The sequence below is a fragment of the Sus scrofa genome, chromosome 13 (genome assembly GCF_054392235.1).
Source record: "Sus scrofa isolate SSC_HxYL_T2T_F1_AM1 chromosome 13, Sscrofa_HxYL_maternal_Yorkshire_Landrace_v2.0, whole genome shotgun sequence".
In the NCBI taxonomy this organism is placed as follows: domain Eukaryota; kingdom Metazoa; phylum Chordata; class Mammalia; order Artiodactyla; family Suidae; genus Sus; species Sus scrofa.
In genome coordinates, this window is record NC_139395.1 from 97010442 (window position 1) to 97028182 (window position 17741).

Here is a 17741-nt window from a genome sequence, read left to right on the forward strand (position 1 = left end):
TCTTTTTTTTTTTTTTTTTTTTTTGTCTTTTTGCCTTTTCTAGGGCCGCTCCCACGGCATATGGAGGTTCCCAGGCCTAGGGTTCTGATGGGAGCTGTAGCCACCGGCCTACGCCAGAGCCAAAGCAACGTGGGATCCTAGCCACATCTGCAACCTACACCACAGCTCATGCCAATGCCTGATCCTTAACCTACTGAGCAAGGCCAGGGATCGAATCTGCAACCTCATGGTTCCTAGTCGGATTCGTTAACCACTGCACCACGACGGGAACTCCAGTACATTTCTGTTGTTGATAGTTATCCGTAAATTGGCCATGGGTTAATATAATGGATATTCAATAAAATTAGAATGTTGGAATACTGTAAAAATTTAGTACTGTTTTGGGGATTCACAAAATTTTTGCCCTTCTCTCTGCTTGACTATACTCATGTGGGTTTGCCTGTGCATGTTAGTGTTGCTGTTAGGACACACATATGCGTATACTTGTATTCACCTGTGTGGATGTAACTTCTTTATATCCAGGTGGCACTTTTTTGAGGGGGTGGCGAAGCACTAGATCATAATGAGTCCTATTTGGGCTTCCTGGATGCTGTTACCAGAAATTGCAGCCTTATCCCGTAAATGGCCTGTCCATGTAGCCCTTAGTTCTGCCACTGCCTGGCTTTGGGCCTTTCATTCGCTTGCTCTCTTGGTCAGCTTAGGAGCCTTTAAGCTATAGAAACTATTGGCCTATCCTTGAGAGATTTCTACCATATGTGCTTCAGAGTTTGGTTTGCTACTTGAGAATGGGGCTGTGGGGAGCTTAGGGATCAGTACACGTTCAAAACTGAAACCAGAAGTGGGCAAGGCAAACCACAGAAAGATCCTGCCTGCAACTTGGTGACGTCTCTCTATAACCCATGGACATTTCCTGGCAATACCTTGCGAAACTTGCCTTTTCATGTGCAGTAGTTTCCTAACTTCTTGTTCTGGACTAAGCTTCAGTCAGAGGTGATTAATATGATAGAATATAGATAACTGTATGATAATTATAATGCACATGACTTCGGTAAAAACGATTGGCCGCTAATTATATTCTGTAGACTTTCCCATTGAAGAGCAGCATCTTAGCTAGTAGGGCTTTTTTGAGCAGTTGCTGTGGAATTCATGCTTTAACCTTGACTTTTTGTCTTGTCAAGAATTTTACTTATGTATTTTTCAGGTTTTAAAACTACAAAACTGTGCTTTGCTCACTGAGTCCAGGCTGACCACCTAAACTGTGCTGGATTTCTGGAGTCGTTTGTGTGCTCAAGTGCTTGCTCAGTGCTGTTACCTAGTTTTTGTTTTACTGATGATTGCACATTACCTTATTTCCATGATGGAGTTAGTGAAACTTTATTCCCCATATGATATTAACCTCCAGGTACCAGGTTAATATCATAGTGCTTCTTCTTAGGTAGAACCAGATTTCTGATAGGAATTATGTAATATGTTGATTTTTTAAGATTACCAGTTGAGTGGGATTATAGAATCTCAGATTATATATATATAATATATATATATATAATCTCAGATTATATATATATATATATATATTATATATATATATATTTTTTTTTTTTCAGGGCCGCATCTGTGGCATATGAAAGTTCCCAGGCTAGGGATCAAATCAGAGCTATAGCTGCCAGCCTGTGCCACAGCCACAAGACCAGATGCAAGCTGCATCTGCAGCCCACACCACAACTCACGGCAATACCGGATTCTTAACACACTTAGCAGGGCCAGGGATTGAACCTGCATCCTCATGGATACCAGTCAGGTTCATTACTGCTGAGTCACAATAGGAACTCCTCGGATTTTATTTTTTAAAGATAATTTATCATTTACTGGGAGTGAGAAAAGTTGCTTGACAGTCCACTTATCTGATCATGTTAATTTATGCATTGGAAAACCGTACTTCCTAGTTAGTGAGTATTCCAGCAGTCACCATATGCTTATTGGTGACTTGTTCTCCGCTTGAATAACATCACAAATGTATAGTTAGTTTTCCAGTGGTGCTTTCAGGGTGACTACTAAAGAAGGAAATAACAGCTGCATAACTTTTTTCTCTTCAACAGTTCGTAGGCACCCCCACTCCTTTTTTTGCAACTGTACCCTTGGAGCAATCTAACATAATTCTGAAGAGGGTGAATATGAAACTCTTTGGAAGGTCATGTGTGATTGTGACAGTTTTTCTCTCCCTTTCTCTACTGAGAATTTTAAAGATAAATGAGCAAGAGAGTGCTCTTATCTTCTGTAAGATTTCTTTATTCTGTACAGAGTATTTATTATATTAGGTATATAGAAATTGATTGAATGATAAGTGAAAATTTGCATGTTGAAAGCATGATTTTCTGCTACTTTTCTAGTAATCATCTAATCTCTCTGAACCTCAGTTTCCTTTTGTATAATTTGATAATAGTAGTTACTCTGATCTTACAGAGTGGTTGTAGAAAGATTGGATGACTTGGTACACTGCCTGGTACACTGTGTACTCAGTTAAGTATGGGCTGTAACATAAGCAGTGGTGATAATCGGTAAAGTATATGTCCATAGTTTTCTTGATAAACAATTTACTTCATATAAATGTATATCTGGTTTTTATAGTATTTATCAAACTGGCCATAGGTAGCACTATCTAAAAACAATTGAAATCAGTGTTGCCATGTGCCTTTTCAAAAAATGTCATGTGTTGGGTTCCTGCTGGTGGTGCAGTGGGATCAGCAGTGTCTTGGAAGCGCTGGGACACAGGTTCAATCCTTGGACGAACAGAGTGAATTAAGTATCCAGCATTGCTGCAGCTGCGGTTTAGGTTGCAAACGCGTCTCACATCTGATCCCTGTCCTGGGAACAACATATGCCATGGGGTGGTCAAAAAAAAAAAAAAAAATTTCATGTGTTATCTCTCAGGGTCTTAAAGCTATGGGAACCTAGAAGATTAACTCATTAAGGGGTTGCAAACTCCAATCTACAGAGACCAGGCATAGTGAAGTAAAGCCAGGTATGGAGGTTGTTAGGATTTAAAAAGAAGATGCTGTCTGCAGTTTCTACTCAGAACCATGTTACCAGATCTTTGATTACTTATGTATTTTTGGCCACACCCATGGCCAGTGGAAGTTCCCAGGCCAGGGATCGAACCTGCACCGTAGTAGTGACCCCAGCTGCTGCAGGGACAATGCTCGATCCTTAACCCAGCGCCACAAGGGAACTTCTAGGTCTTGGATTCTTAAAAGAGAAACCAGAAATATTTATTATTAACTCTCCCCGTTTATAGGTGTTGGCTACATTTTTTCTAATATTATGCAATCCAAACAAAGTAAGTCTTTGACTAGCTGACTCCTAGTTTGTAAACCCCCAATTTGAAATAGTTCTCTAAAACCCTTCGTTTCAGAGATGTGGAGCATAAGGTATAGAAAAGGAGGTGGTTTTCCATACGTTTTCCTCTAATAGAAATTTTAAAAAGTCTCATTTAGGAAAAAATGAGCTCCTCCGATGTATCCAGTTGTTAAACTACAGATTATTTTTGGTCAGGACCTAATGGCTAGGGTGAAGGAATTTGTGGACAGATGCTAATTTTTAGCAATCCCTAACCAAGGAAGGGTGCTACTAGTTACCATTTACTGAGTGGTTACTCTGTTCTAGGCATTGTGGTAAGTGCTTTACCTCAGTTAATTCTCATAGTAGTCCCTGAAGTATTATAATTACTTCTTTTTATGCAAGCAGTTGGTTAAGACTAAGGACATGCAGATCATTAAGTACAAAACTTGTGTTGAAACTCAGATCTATCTCCAAAGTGAATTTGTTCAACTTGGTTTACTACATCAGTACTGTATGTTTTTCAGAAATATGTGCGTCTTTTATCCTATAGCAGAAATTAAAATTAAACTGAGGGAGAGGAATAAATGATGAGTTTGGGATTAAAATAAACACACTACTATATATAAAATGGATAACCAACAGAGACCTACTGTATAGCACAGGGAACTCTACTCAATATCTTATAATAACCTATAATGGAAGATAATTTTAAAACGTGTGTGTGTGTGTGTGTATATGTGTGTATGTATAACCGAATCACTTTATTGTATACCTGAGATTAACACAACACTGTAAATCAACTATATTTCAGTAAAAATTTAAGAAATATTAGTTCTCATGTGGCTCAGCAGGTTAAGGATCTGGCATTATCAATGCAGTGGCTCAGTAAATGTTCTGTCAGTTTCTGCTGCACAGCAAAATGACCCAGTTGTACACATATATACATTCTTTTTCTCACATTATCCTCCATCATGTTCCATCGCAAGTGACTGGATATAGTTCTTTGTGCCATATAGCAGGACTGCATTGCTTATCCACTCCAAATGTGATAGTTTGCTGTCTACTAACCTCAGACTCCCAGTCCATCACATCACGCTCCCTTCCCCATTGCCTTTTCATTTCCTTAGTGTAGGCCCTGTAGCTGTCAGTAATTTTCCTGTAGCATAGTTTTGACCACACAGAAACTTTCAGTGACCCTTGATGCTTACTGAATAAAGTTAAAACTCCTTAGCTTGGCATTCCAGATACTTTCTGAAGCTGCCTTTCCTTTACAGTCTTATCTCTTCTTGTTCCTCTTTCATCTCTCTATGCCTTAGCCTTCTTGAAGATGCTCTTCTTGTTTCTACCTCTCAGACCTCTTCATGTTGTGCCTTACTCCTGGAATGTTATTCCTCTCTCTGATCGCTGTATTTAAAGAAAAAAAAATTACTTAGAAGAAGTTGTTGTGATGATTAGGTGAAATATATTTATGAAGTCTCTAAAAAACATCTCCTATGTGTAATGTATGTATTTATTTGATAAATGACAGCTATTACTATGATTTAGCTTTCTTCCCACTCCAAATAATCTTTTTCTTAGGATCATCTTGTCCAGGACCTTGACCCTGGCCCTTTGCAATTTCTCTTGAGCGTTAATCACACTGGGGTCTGTGTTGGCTCTTATTTCTGTGCTTAAGATATCCTTTGAAATAGATTGGAGATCCTACAGGGTCTCTTAAGATAATATCAGAGAGAATGGCTATCTATTCCTCTCAGCACTGCTGTATTCAGAAAGACATTAATAGTAATGGATAGACTAGGCTTTGGAATTTGATTTCTTGTCAAGTCACTGTACCAGCTATGTTGTAACTGTGATTTTTTAATAAAAATTTTTGTGAAAGAGAACAGTAAATGCTTACATCACAAGGTTGTCATATAGACTAAATGAAGTATTTGAGAAAATATTAAGCATTGCCTTGGCATGTGCAGCTGCTTAATAAATATTTATCTTTTTTTCTTATTTATCCCAGTAGTGTCCCCCCTCTAGGACACATAGAAACACATAAGACCTATAGATATAAATGCATGTACACAGTTCCCCCTCAAATGTACATACTTGCATACATGTCCAGAAGCATATATACCAGAATCTCTACCCAATAGCCTTATATTTGGAATTCCAGTCCTAGGTAAAATTTATATGATAGGATCTGGATTTATTACTCATGACCTTTGCACAGAATCATTGATCTTGTACACAGGGAGTTGGCCATCTTTCTATTTCTGTTAATCTAAGTTATCACTTTTGATTCCCAGTGGTGTTTATCTTCTCGGTTTAAATTGTTTACTTTTGCCAATGACTAAAAGCTACTTTCTCTAAAATGTTTACTTGTCTCCCTTCTTTCTTTGTGTATTTATGCAGAAGTTACCTTCTAGGTGGAGCCTTCCTTGGCTCCCCTCCCTTTGCTGTTTTGTGTGGTGCTCATTCCTGCTTAATACTAACATACCATTTTATTTATCTTATTTATTATCTGTCTGTCCATCTGTGTTAGTTCAGTGACGATGTGTTTTGTCTATTTTTCTCACCACTGTATTTCTAGCATCTTAGTAGGCACTCAGTAAATGTTGGAAGCTGCACATTTCAGGATTGATTTATTTTCAGGGTGATATCTCTCTATTAACACAATGTAGATTCTTAAATTTATTGCTTTTGGTAACTGTATGCAGGAGACATTTTCTTTTTAAAGCTTTGGAGCAGTTGACCTGGATCACTTTATATCAAACATATAAAAAGACATTTATATGCAGTTTTATAACTTGTGATATTAGAACCTCTTTTTACCCATGCTAAAGTTATAAACATACTATTATTATTCAGTAATATTTAATTATCTATTACAAGCTAAGCATGGTGCTAAGAGTTGGTCCCATCCCTTAAGTTTATATTCAGCAGAGACATGTAGCAGTCTCCTTTGCTCGGTCCTTCTTAACTCTGCTAACTCAAAATGATGGAGAGCTCTGAGGCTCAGTTTTCAAATCCTTTTCTTTTCTCCACGTTTACTGTCCTTATGATCCTGTATGGTCTTATGGATTTTGTAAATATTGTGGACATCTAATGATTCTCAAATTTTACCTCTAGCCAGGACTTCTTTGCCTGCTTGACATTCGCACTTAGTTATCTAATAGACATCTCAGACTTAATACACCCAGTACAAATTCTCGATTCCCTCTTTCCCAACAGGAGGCTTTTTCCTCTGGAAATGGCATCTCTATTCATCCAGCTACTCTGTCTGAAATTCTTTAAGGAGTGATCCTTGGAGTGCCCATTGTGGCGCAGCGGAAGCGAATCTGACTAGTATCCATGAGGATGAGGATTCCATCCCTGGCCTCCATCAGTGGGTCAAGGATCTGGAGTTGCTGTGAGTTCTGGTGTAGGTTGCAGATGCGGCTCAGATCTCGTGTGTCTGTGGCTGTGGCATAGGGTGTAGCTCCAATTTGACCTCTAGCCTGGGAACTTTCTTTGCTGCACCTGCGGCCCTAAAATAAATAAATAAGTAAAAGCAAAAAAAAAAAAAAAAAAAAAAAAGAGAGAGAGAGAGAGAAGAAGAAGAAGAAGAAGTGATCCTTGATCCCCTTTCTTCTTATACCCACATCCAAAATCCTGTGGGCTCTCTTCAAAACATAAGCCCAGCTGACCCCTTCTTTTCATTCTAGGACTGTCCCCCAGTCTCAGTTATCTATCGTTAAGATCATTACAATAGCCTCCTATCTAGTTTCCTGCTTCCCCCCATCTCCTTCTTCAGTGATTCTTTAGAAGAAAAGTTAGATCATGACATTCTTCTGCCCATAATCCTTTAGTAGCTTCCCATCTCATTGAAAAAAGCCCAAGACTTTCCACTGGGCTCAACCTCACTCCTACCTCATCTCTTACCGGTTTTTCCCTCTTCCTACTTTGCTTATTGTTTTACAGCCATACTGGCCTCCTTGCTCTTCCTTCAGTGTGCCAATCTATCCTATCTCAGGGCCTTTGCGTATTTTATTCTTTCTGCTTGTCCATTTTTTCTCCATATTTATACAAGGCTCATTCCCTCTTCATCTTCTTCAAGTATCTTCTCACATATCTTCATAGAAAGGCCTTCCTTGATTCCCTGTATAAAATAACATTACTCTCCTCCCTTTCTCTGCCCTCTGGGTCTGGCACTCCCAAACTTTCTTACTTTGTATTGTTTTCTTCCATGGCAGTAAGTATTCTATACCTACTTGTTTAATAGTTTATGATGTTTATTCCCTCTGTCTAGATTGTACAGCAGTACCATGTGGGCAGAGAACTATTTTTACTCAGTGTTATAGTCCCAGCATTTAGAAAGGTGCTGGGCCTGCTGTAGGAACTTAAATATTTGTCGCATGAAGTACAAGTCAGTATGATATGATCCTTGTGGTAGAAGTGCATGTAAGAAGCAGTAGGAAGTAGAGGAAAGGGTTACATGACTACCTAAGAGTTGAGGAAAGACTTTACAAAGATGCCCTAAAGCAGAGCTTTTTGGGGGGGAACATCAGTGAGAGCATCCCATACAATGAAAATCATATTGCAGATGTACAGAGGCATGAGAGAATACAGTGTTTTCAAACTATATTGAAGTACAGTTTAAAGTACAAGGAACCAAAGGTATAGTACTGTTGGAAGATAACTTGTGGGGATAAAGATTAAGTAGTAGGTTGTGCCAGATCATGAAGGGTTTTTTATGCCAGACTAAGGAATTTTAGATTTTACCCTTAAATCCGTCTGTCTTTCTGTCTGCTTATCTGCATATCTATCTAGCCATCCATCTTGCCCAAGGTGGGCAGTGCTGGATAGGGTAGAGTCATTGAAGGTTTTTGAGTGAGAAGTGATGTACGTGTTTATATATTTAAAAAGCAACTGGCAACAGTATGAAGGATGGGGACCAAAGCTAAATATAGCATTTTATTGTATTCTCTGCATATGATGCAAGATATGTATGATGCATTGAAACAATTACTATCACATAAATTGGCAGGTGGCGGTTTCCTTTTATGGTTGGACAAAACCAGTGATGTGTAGTGTGAAGGTGTTCTTGGCAAACTTACAGTACATCTGTGACAGAGAAGAAATGCCTGGTGGAGGATTAGTTCATCTCTAAAAATCCATGCTTTAGGGGAGACTCTTTTTTCTCTCTTGTTTTACAGCTGCACCTGCAGCATGTGGAAGTTCCTGGGCTAAGGGTTGATTAGAACTGTAGCTGCCAGCCTATGCCACAGCCACTGCAACACCAAATCCCACCTACACCTGTAACCTACATTTCAGCTTGCAGCAACCCTGTATCCTTAACCAACTGAGTGAGGCCAGGGATTGAACCTGTATCCTCATGGATACTATTTTGGGTACTCTGTAAGAGACACAATTAAGAAAACAATTTTGGTTAACAATTATGTTGTTAGTCATGTAGACTAGAAAAGTTTTTAAGTGTACTAGTTATGAATTCAACAAAAATAATGTTACAGAATAAAAGATGTTGTGCTTGAAGGGCAGCCTCCTTTCTTTATAGAGGAACAGTTGTTTTGTCAGTGGTATGCATCCTGATCTTGATAGATTGTGAAAGGAAATAGTGATAGTTTTAAATGTAATCAGATCCATACTATTTGTTGTAAGGCCAATAATACATCTGCCTTTGTAGGACAAGTATCTACCTCTGCATATTTTAGTACCTTGGCATGTACAGAACTTTTAAAATGAAGAATAAGCTAAAAATATTTCTTACTTTAATTCAAAATCAAGTAAAAACCATTTCCATTATTTCAGCTGTCTTGCTCAAGTGTCATGCCTTAGCAATATATTGACTGTCTTGAATACTTTAATCTTACTACTTTAGAGTCAAAATAGGATATGCAAATTTAAGGATAAGATGGAGGTACCCAGAATGGTGCACGTGGTTTGAATGTTGAGAATTTGGCACTCCCAAATTCATGATACTATATTATTGAGCATGTTTTAAAAACCACATCCAAATGCTGCAGTAAGAAATGAAGAAATGTTTTCCAAAGGCAGATACAACCATGCAGAGAATTAAGATCTATTTGCCTTCATTTCCCAAACTGAAGCATTTACTTTTACTATACTAGTCAAGTCATTCTCCAATGGAGTAATAAAAGTAGTTGTCAGTGAGACACTGCTTCATAATGTCTGAGTCCATGTTTGATCCAGACAGCCACATCTAGCCGAAAGATTTACCAAACTCTGATGACCAGTAATGTGAGCCAGGGTTTCTGAATTTGTTAGAGAAGGTAAAAAGGATAAGAAAAGAAATTAGTCAGCCTTAGATTACAGAATCAGCTCTAGCTAGTGTAAGCAGAAGGAGATTTAATAAAAGATTTTAAGTGGCTTATAGAAGTGTTGGAAAGACTAAAGAAACAGACTTTGGTCAAACTTTTAGGAATGGCTGTCAAAAACCACATTGCATCTGGGCCACAAAGGGAATTATCACCTCTTTTGGGATCAGAAATATGTCTGTGAAATTTGGAAGCTGTAACTTTTAGCTGTTAGTCTTAGAACTTTGCCACCTCTGCCATGATCAGGAATCTGGCACTATTATGAAACACCCATTGACATGCAGCCATCTTCATCAGTAAATTGTTGTCACTGCAACTGGCTCTAGAGCCAAGCCACACTGGTCACAACCTGGGTGACAGAATGGATGTCTTGTACCTTTCTTCTTCGTATCTATGAAACCTGTGACAGGATATAAGGACTGCAGCAAGTGCTACTGCAGAAAACTTGGACATCTCAGTGATGATGTACTTGCTAGTAGAAGCAACCTAAATGCAAACCTCCCTTTAAGTTTCTAGTGAGTGCGTCTAATTATTGGATTTATGTATGTACGTATGTATGTATGTATTCTTTTTATGGCCACACCTGTGGCATATGGAAGTTCCTAGGCTAGGGGTCAAATTGGAGCTGCAGCTGCAGGCCTACACCATAGCTATAGGAACACCGGATTTGAGTTGCATCTGCTACCTACTCTGCACCTTGTGGCAACACCAGATCCTTAACCCACTGAGTGAGGCCAGGGATTGAACCCACATCTACATGGAGACTACGTCAGGTTCTTAACCTTCTAAGCTACAATGGAAACTCCTAATTGATAGAATTTAAATCACATTCACAACCCTAACTGCACGTGATGCTGAGAAATTTAATTTTTAGCTTTCTAGTCTGTGCAGTACGGGAAGTTATACACCGGAGGATGTTGAAGTGGATGATAAACACTGAGCCCCATATCTGCCACAGATACAGACCTGATCCTCCTGAAGGCTAGCCATCATCAAATGAGCTATAGATAAATTGAGAAAAATTTCAAATAATACCATCAAATAATATTGAGAAGCTTTACAACTATTTGTATTTTAGTGTATTTTTATTGTTTTATACTGACATATTAAAAAAATCTGAGGAATTTCCACTGTGCTGCAATAGCATTAGTGACATCTCTGGAGTTATGGTTTGGTCCCCCACCAGGCACAATGTGTTAAGGATATGGTGTTGCCACAGCTGTGGCATAGGTCACAACTTTGACTCAGATCTGATCCCCAGCTTGGGAACTCAATGAGTCATGGGGCAGCCAAAAAAAAAAAATCTGAAATTTTTTTTCCACCTGTGTGATGAATTTAGTGGTCTGTGGATGCTGACTGTTTCCTGACACTTAAAAGTGTGGGTACTGGATGAAAAGCCTGAAAGAGGGAATAAAAGAAAAACTGTTAGAATGGGTTACCTAAACTGAGGAAAGTTTAGTGTTATCAAATACTGAAGTGTGGTTAAATAAGACCAGAAAAGCAATCATTTGAATCAGTAGCCCTTAACAGAATTAGTGTTCTTGAAAGTTCTAGTAAATAAACAGGATCGGAAGCCAAATTGTAGATTCAGGCTTTGAGTAGGAGGGGAAGGATTGGAGCAGAGATTATAGAATAAGTTTGCTGGAAGCTTGCCTTTTAAGCAGCAGTTATTAGTTTTTTGTCTAATGCACTTGCTTATATATATACAATAATTAGCTAGAGCTAGAGAGGCCCTATGAAAATATCACACACAGGACAAGTGTAATCTTATAAAAATATAAAATTCCTCATAATCACTGATGTGGAACAGAAAAGAAAAAGATGAAAAAGAAATGAAGACAGTCTAAGAGAACTCTGGGACAATGTTAAACGCACCAACAGCCATATTATAGGGATGCCAGAAGAAGAGAGAGAGAAAGGGCCAGAGAAAATATTTGAAGAGATAATAGCTGAAAATTTTGCTAACATGGGAACAGAATCACTCTTTCAAATCCAGGAAGCACTACAAATACCATATAAAATTCTTCATATGTTGTCTTTTTGTGTAGCACGATATAAAATGTGTGCTGTTAAAATGATCTTTTTCTGCTTAGAGATATAGAGTACAATGCTATTTTTATTACTTCTCTAACCATTAGTCACTTCACTTTTGATTTTTTAAAATAAAGTGGCAGTTGATTATTATGTTTTTATGAAGTGCCAATTAATTACTACTATAGTTTGAAGTTACAGTTTTAAAGTCTTGATAGCTGACTGAACATATTAGCATGGGTGATTTAGCATTGATTTGATGAATTTATTTCTAGTGTAGTTTATTTTGAACATTAGTGACAGATATTCAAAGATTATGCCAACTGCTTTTCTAGAAAGTGAGTGCATTTTGTATATTACAGAGGACTTGGATTTTATTTATTCTAAGTAAGTATCTGATAATGTCAAGTTTAGGTGGGTGGTGGAATATGTGTACATTAATATGGGATAATTTTCTCAAATTGTACTTGTGTGAATGAAACAGCACCATGTTTAAGGGCAGTGATTTAGTATTCCAGAATCCTTCATTAGATATGGAGCGTGTTTGTTATGATTTAATTACAAATTTGTTTTCATTCCAGGGGATTGAGGTAGAGAGCATAGGTAGATGGATGAGCTGTGGAGGAGCTTCAGATAAGAGGAGGGACATCTAGTCTTTTGAGGAAGAGGAGAGCAAATGGATACAAGTTATACAAATTCAAATATATATCATTTTTCCTGTTAGGAAACTAGTGAATTTGGACAGGCCAACCCATAATAGGCAGTTTGGGTATCATTTAAAAGATTGGATTCCTTTATTTTATCTTGAGATGAATATAATAAGAATGTTTATTTGGTGAAGTGGAATTTGATTTTTTTTTTTTTTTGAATCTCTCAATGACAAACTTAATAACCATGCATATCTTACTGGTGCCTTTCCATTGACTTTTTTCTAATTTTAATTTAAAAAATCATTTGCTTACTGAATTTTTCATAGGTGCTTCGTAAGTTTATCTAATAGACTTCTTTAAAATATATTGGTTTAAATGGTCTTTAGATTTAAAGTTGGTAAGTAGGAAGAGACCTTAGTTTATCTAGCCCAGATTTTCATCAGGAAAACTGTTCTTCAGAGATTTATCTAAAGTCATTTGGCTGATTAGTAGCAGGGGTAATACAGGAACATGAGTTTCATGATTCTCAGGGACATGTTCTTTCTCTTTTGCCAACTACCTTGCTTTCCTAATTAGTACACTGATATCTGATTTTAGCATCCACAATTTTTTGTGTCCCTTTTAGCCCATGAGCGTCTCTCAAGACCTTTCAAACTAGATTTACCTGATTCTTCAATATTCATTCAGCAAATATTTGTCAAATGCCAACTGTATGACAGTCACTATTTTAGATCTTGGGGATCAACAAGTTCTCAGGCCTTGAATGAGGGAATCAAGAACTCAAGAATGTGGGAACCAGAAATAAACACTTAAGTAAAAATGAAAGAGATTGAGGTAGTTGTAAATGCTATCAAGAAAACAGACAGAGAAATAGAATATGGTAGCAGGATTGTCTGGTTTTTTTTTTTTTTTTAAAGGGCCGCTCCTGCAGCATATGGAAGTTCCCAGGCTAGGGGTCAAATCAGAGCTGTAGCTGCTGGCCTACACCACAGCCATAGCAACACGGGATCCGAGCTGCATCTGCAACCTGCACCACAGCTTATGGAAATGGCGGGCCCTTAACCCACTGAGTAAGGCCAGAGATCAAACCCACATCCTCATGGATACTAGTTGGGATCTTAACCTGCTGAGCCATAACGGGAACTCCAGGGTTGTCTACTTTAGATAGAATGGTCAGGAAAGGTTTCTTTGAGGAAGTGACATTTGAGCTGAGACTTGAATGATCAAAAGAGGCAGCCATCTAGGGAAGAATTAGGGTTAGAGTATCCCAGGCAGGAGCCCTAAGTGAACTAGCTTGATATGGTTGATGAATGGAGAGACGATGAACACTGAGGACAGTGGGAGAAGTTAGGGAGGAGAGGATAATTCAGTAGGGCTGTTGTAGACCGTGAAAATGGGAATTTAGAAATGGTATTGTGTTCTAAGTGAAATGGAATGGTATTGGAGTAGGGGAATGATTGACTTGAATAGTATGTTTAAATGATCACACTGCTTGATGGAGAGTAGGTGATGCTTATGAAGGCAAGGGAAAGTCATTGGATTTGGTATTTGGAGTTCTGCTGGATTTACTGATGGACTGGATGTGAGGGTGGGAGATTGGGGGAGCATAGTGAGAAAAATAGAGGAAGAGGGTGGTAGATTGGGTGAAGAGTGTGTTTTAGGGGAGGAAATCTGATCATTGATCTGGGACTTGTTAAATTTGAGAAGCCTATCAGATATCTAAGAATGCAGTTGAATGTTTATGTCTATTGTTGAGGAGAAATTGAGCCTGGAAGTCAGCCCTGAAATCTAGGAGGCATTAGCATTAACACCATGCGCTGAGGGAATTTGCATAGGAAAAAAAAAAAGAGAAGATGGTTCAGAACTGAGCTCTGAAGCTTTGCAACATTTAGAGATGAAGAGGAAGAGAGGTCAGCAGCGGGCCAATGATACAGGAGGAACACCAGCAATATCGTGTTGTGGAAACCAAGAAAAGAGTGAGTTTTAAGGAGGGATGTTAGCATTCACTTATGTTAAATAGTGTTTCCAGATTAGATGCGATGAGGACAGAAAAATGCCATTGGATTTGGCGACATAGAAGGCATTAGTAACCCTGGCCAGAGCAGTTTTACTGTCATCATGGGGTTGAAGAAGGAATTAGAGACAATGACTAGAGGTGATTTCTTTGGTGAAGTTCTGCTGTGAAAGGGAATCTAGAAATGGAATGATATAATGAGAGAGGAGGCAGAGTAAAGGGAGATTTGATTTGTGTGTGTGTTTTAGGGCCACACTTGTGCCATACAGAGGTTCCCAGGCTAGGGGTCAAATTGGAGCTGCAGCTGCCTGCCTACACCACAGCCACAGCAATGCCAAATCTGAGCCGGGTCTGTGACCTACACCACAGCTCATGGCAACGCCAGATCCTCAACCCACTGAGGGAGGCCAGGGACCAAACGTGAATCTGCATGGATACTAGTCAGGTTTCTAACCCTCTGAGCCACAACAGGAACTCCTGTGTGTGTGTTGTTTTTTTTTAAATTGGGGAATATCAAAGCTTGCTTATGGGCTGATGGGAATGATGCAGTAGAGGGGAAAATTAATGATGATACAGGAAAAGGGGGGTTAATTGTGGAGACAATCCTTGGGGGTGGCGCTGGTTGGTAGGGATGGAGAGTACAAGTGGGGACATTGCTCTTTTCTAGGATCCCAGATGTACATGGTATATTATATGACCTCACATGCTCCTTTTCACACAGCTCTTCCCTTCCATCTCACCATTCTTCTTTAGACCAAATTGATCATCTTTTCTCAAATACAGATTTTTTTTCTGTGCTACATCTTATATGTTCTCTGCTGTATCTTATATGTTCTATTTAATTTATCCTATATAAGGCTTATCATGAAGTAACTGATGATATTTAACACCAGTTTTAATTTTTGTGCCACCAGGTGAAGCGAAAAATTTATTGCCGTATCTTGGACCCAACAAGATGAGAGATTGTTTCTGTACCATAAATTTGGACCAGGAAGAAGTTTATCGTACCCAAGTTGTTGAGAAATCTTTAAGGTTGGTAAAAAAATTAGTAAATTATTAATATGAAATATGTTGATTTTAGACATTTTTCCAGACTGTAATCATCAAAAAGACTTTCTTCACCTGAAAGTTTTATTTTTCTTTTAGATTTTGAGTTCATTTTTTTAGAATTACAGTATCTCAATTTGAGGAAGCTTTAATGTTCATTGAGTTGGACTAAATGCTTTATGCTTAGTTCCCATTAACAATTATTTTTGACAAGTGGTCATTTGGCATTTGCTTAACAGTGTTCCAGTGACCAAGTACTTCATTGCCTCCTAAACAGCCTGTTAGGTCTTAGAACTATTCTGCCTCTTGAAAAGCTCTTATAGTTGGTTGATTATTGTCTAGCAAAAGGAGAACCTACTGTATGCCAAGAACTTGCTGGGTGCTATTTATGCATACATCCAAGACAACGAGATAGACGCAGTGCTTGCTTTCTTGTGGCTTTTCATTGCCTCAAAACGTATCTTCCTCTTAATTGTTCCTAATTTTGTCCCTTAGATTTCTGGAGAACAGTTTAATCTGTCTTTCATATGCCAGTCTTTCATGTTTTTGAAAACAACTACCATATACCTCATTTTTTTCTCTTGGCTAAATTTTGCCACTCATTTGAACTCTTCTGACTATACATCATTATTTTATTTTTCTTGAGACTAAATTACCCCTTAATGTTTATGCAATTCACTTAACTAATTAGGACCTTGTAAGGGAATGAACTGTAGGGTAGAGTTCTCATTTTTTAAAAGTGTAACAGCACTTTGAGAGTACCATAATAAATTCTAATTAATAAAATTGAAATGTGCCATCTCTTCCCCGTAATAGTGTTTGTGGACGTAAATCTAGTGCAGAGCTGTGCTGGAAGAATGCAGTCTTATTGAGAGATGAGTTAAAATAAGAGATGAAGAGTTGCCAGAATGAACATTTGGTGGATAAAATAGAGTATTGGTTAATACTACAAGCTCTATAAGTCTAGTTTTTCCTCTTTATTCACTTTATTGAATAGTTTTTTTTTCCGAATGAATCGATCAATTCATTTATTTATAAAATAAAGGAGTGGGCACCCAGATATGGGGATTAGGTTGTTGAGATTGTGATCATGCAGTGATACAGGTAACTTAGTGACTATTTCTCATCTTGTTCTTATTTGGCTTTAGACTGTTTTAAAATAATAAAAATAATATTTGGATGTGGATGTATGACATATAAAGGAAGTCTCAATTTTATAATTATTTATAAAATGATGCCAAGGAGAAAAATACTTAAATATGTAATGTTTTTGCCTAATAATTATTTTGTATTGACTTCTATGTGGAGACTAATTACAAAACTAGTTATTTTCAGACCAACTTTTAAAAGTTTATTTTGGCTAAATTTGAAGTGAAAACTATATTGACAAAAATTGACCAGGCATTAAAAGCTGAGTCAGCTGTTTTCTGGACAGGGTCAGAAATGACTTGAGTAATTTACTTTGCATTTCAGCAGCTTCTTTTCAAGTTGTGACATCCTGAAGAGATTGCATTTTATGGTGACATTTTTAAAGTATCTTTTTGTTCTTTAAACATTCTCAGGAAAGAGATACCCTTGACAAAAGATATTAAACAATGTTTGATATTCATGTTTCCATAGCAGAATTTAAATATCAAAATAGCATTCTTATAATGAACTTGGAAAAGTAAACTATTTCATGGGAGAAAATTTTTGCAACTTGTGGGTAGGCAAACACTTTTTTACTTAGGATGCCAAAAGCACCAATTATAAAAGAGGAAAATTGGAATTCCCGCTGTGGCGCAGTGGGTTAAGAATCCAACTATAGTGACTTGGGTCTCTGTGAAGCCTCAGGTTTGCTCCCTGGTCCAGTGCAAGAGGTTAAAGGATCCAGTGTTTCCCCAGCCATGGTGTAGGTCACAGCTGTGGCTCAGATTCGATCCCTGGCCCGGCAACTTCCAAGTGAATGTGTGAATGTGGCCAATTAAAAAAAAAAAAAAGGAAAATCTGGATTTATCAAAGGATTAAAATCAGAGCCTTTTACTCTTCAATAGACACTGTCAAGAAAATGAAATGGGGAGTTCATTTCATGGCTCAGTAGTTAATGAACATGACTAGGATCCATGAGGATGTGGGTTTGATCCTTGGCCTCGCTCAGTGGGTTAAAGATTTGGCGTCACCGTGAGCTGTGGTGTAGGTCGCAGATAAGGCTTGGATCCCACGTTGCTGTGGCTGTGGCTGTGGCCAGCAGCTCTAGCTCTGATTCGACCCCTAGCCTGGGAACTTCCATATGTTGCACGTGTGGCCCTAAAAAGCAAAAAAGCAAAAAAAGCAAAAGAAAATAAAATGGCAAGTCACACC

General features: G+C 38.1%; 1 protein-coding gene across 4 annotated transcripts in view; it reads left to right on the forward strand.

Moving 5' to 3' along the window:
- The window catches only part of RASA2 (RAS p21 protein activator 2), a 122281-nt gene that overhangs the window by 11473 nt on the left and 93067 nt on the right, over positions 1 to 17741 (forward strand). For all 4 annotated transcript variants that reach the window (XM_021069544.2, XM_021069545.2, XM_084989877.1 and 1 more), the window contains exon 2: positions 15269 to 15386. In XM_021069544.2, coding sequence (XP_020925203.1) covers positions 15269 to 15386 — 118 coding nt within the window. The remainder of the gene's footprint in view (positions 1 to 15268; positions 15387 to 17741) is intronic.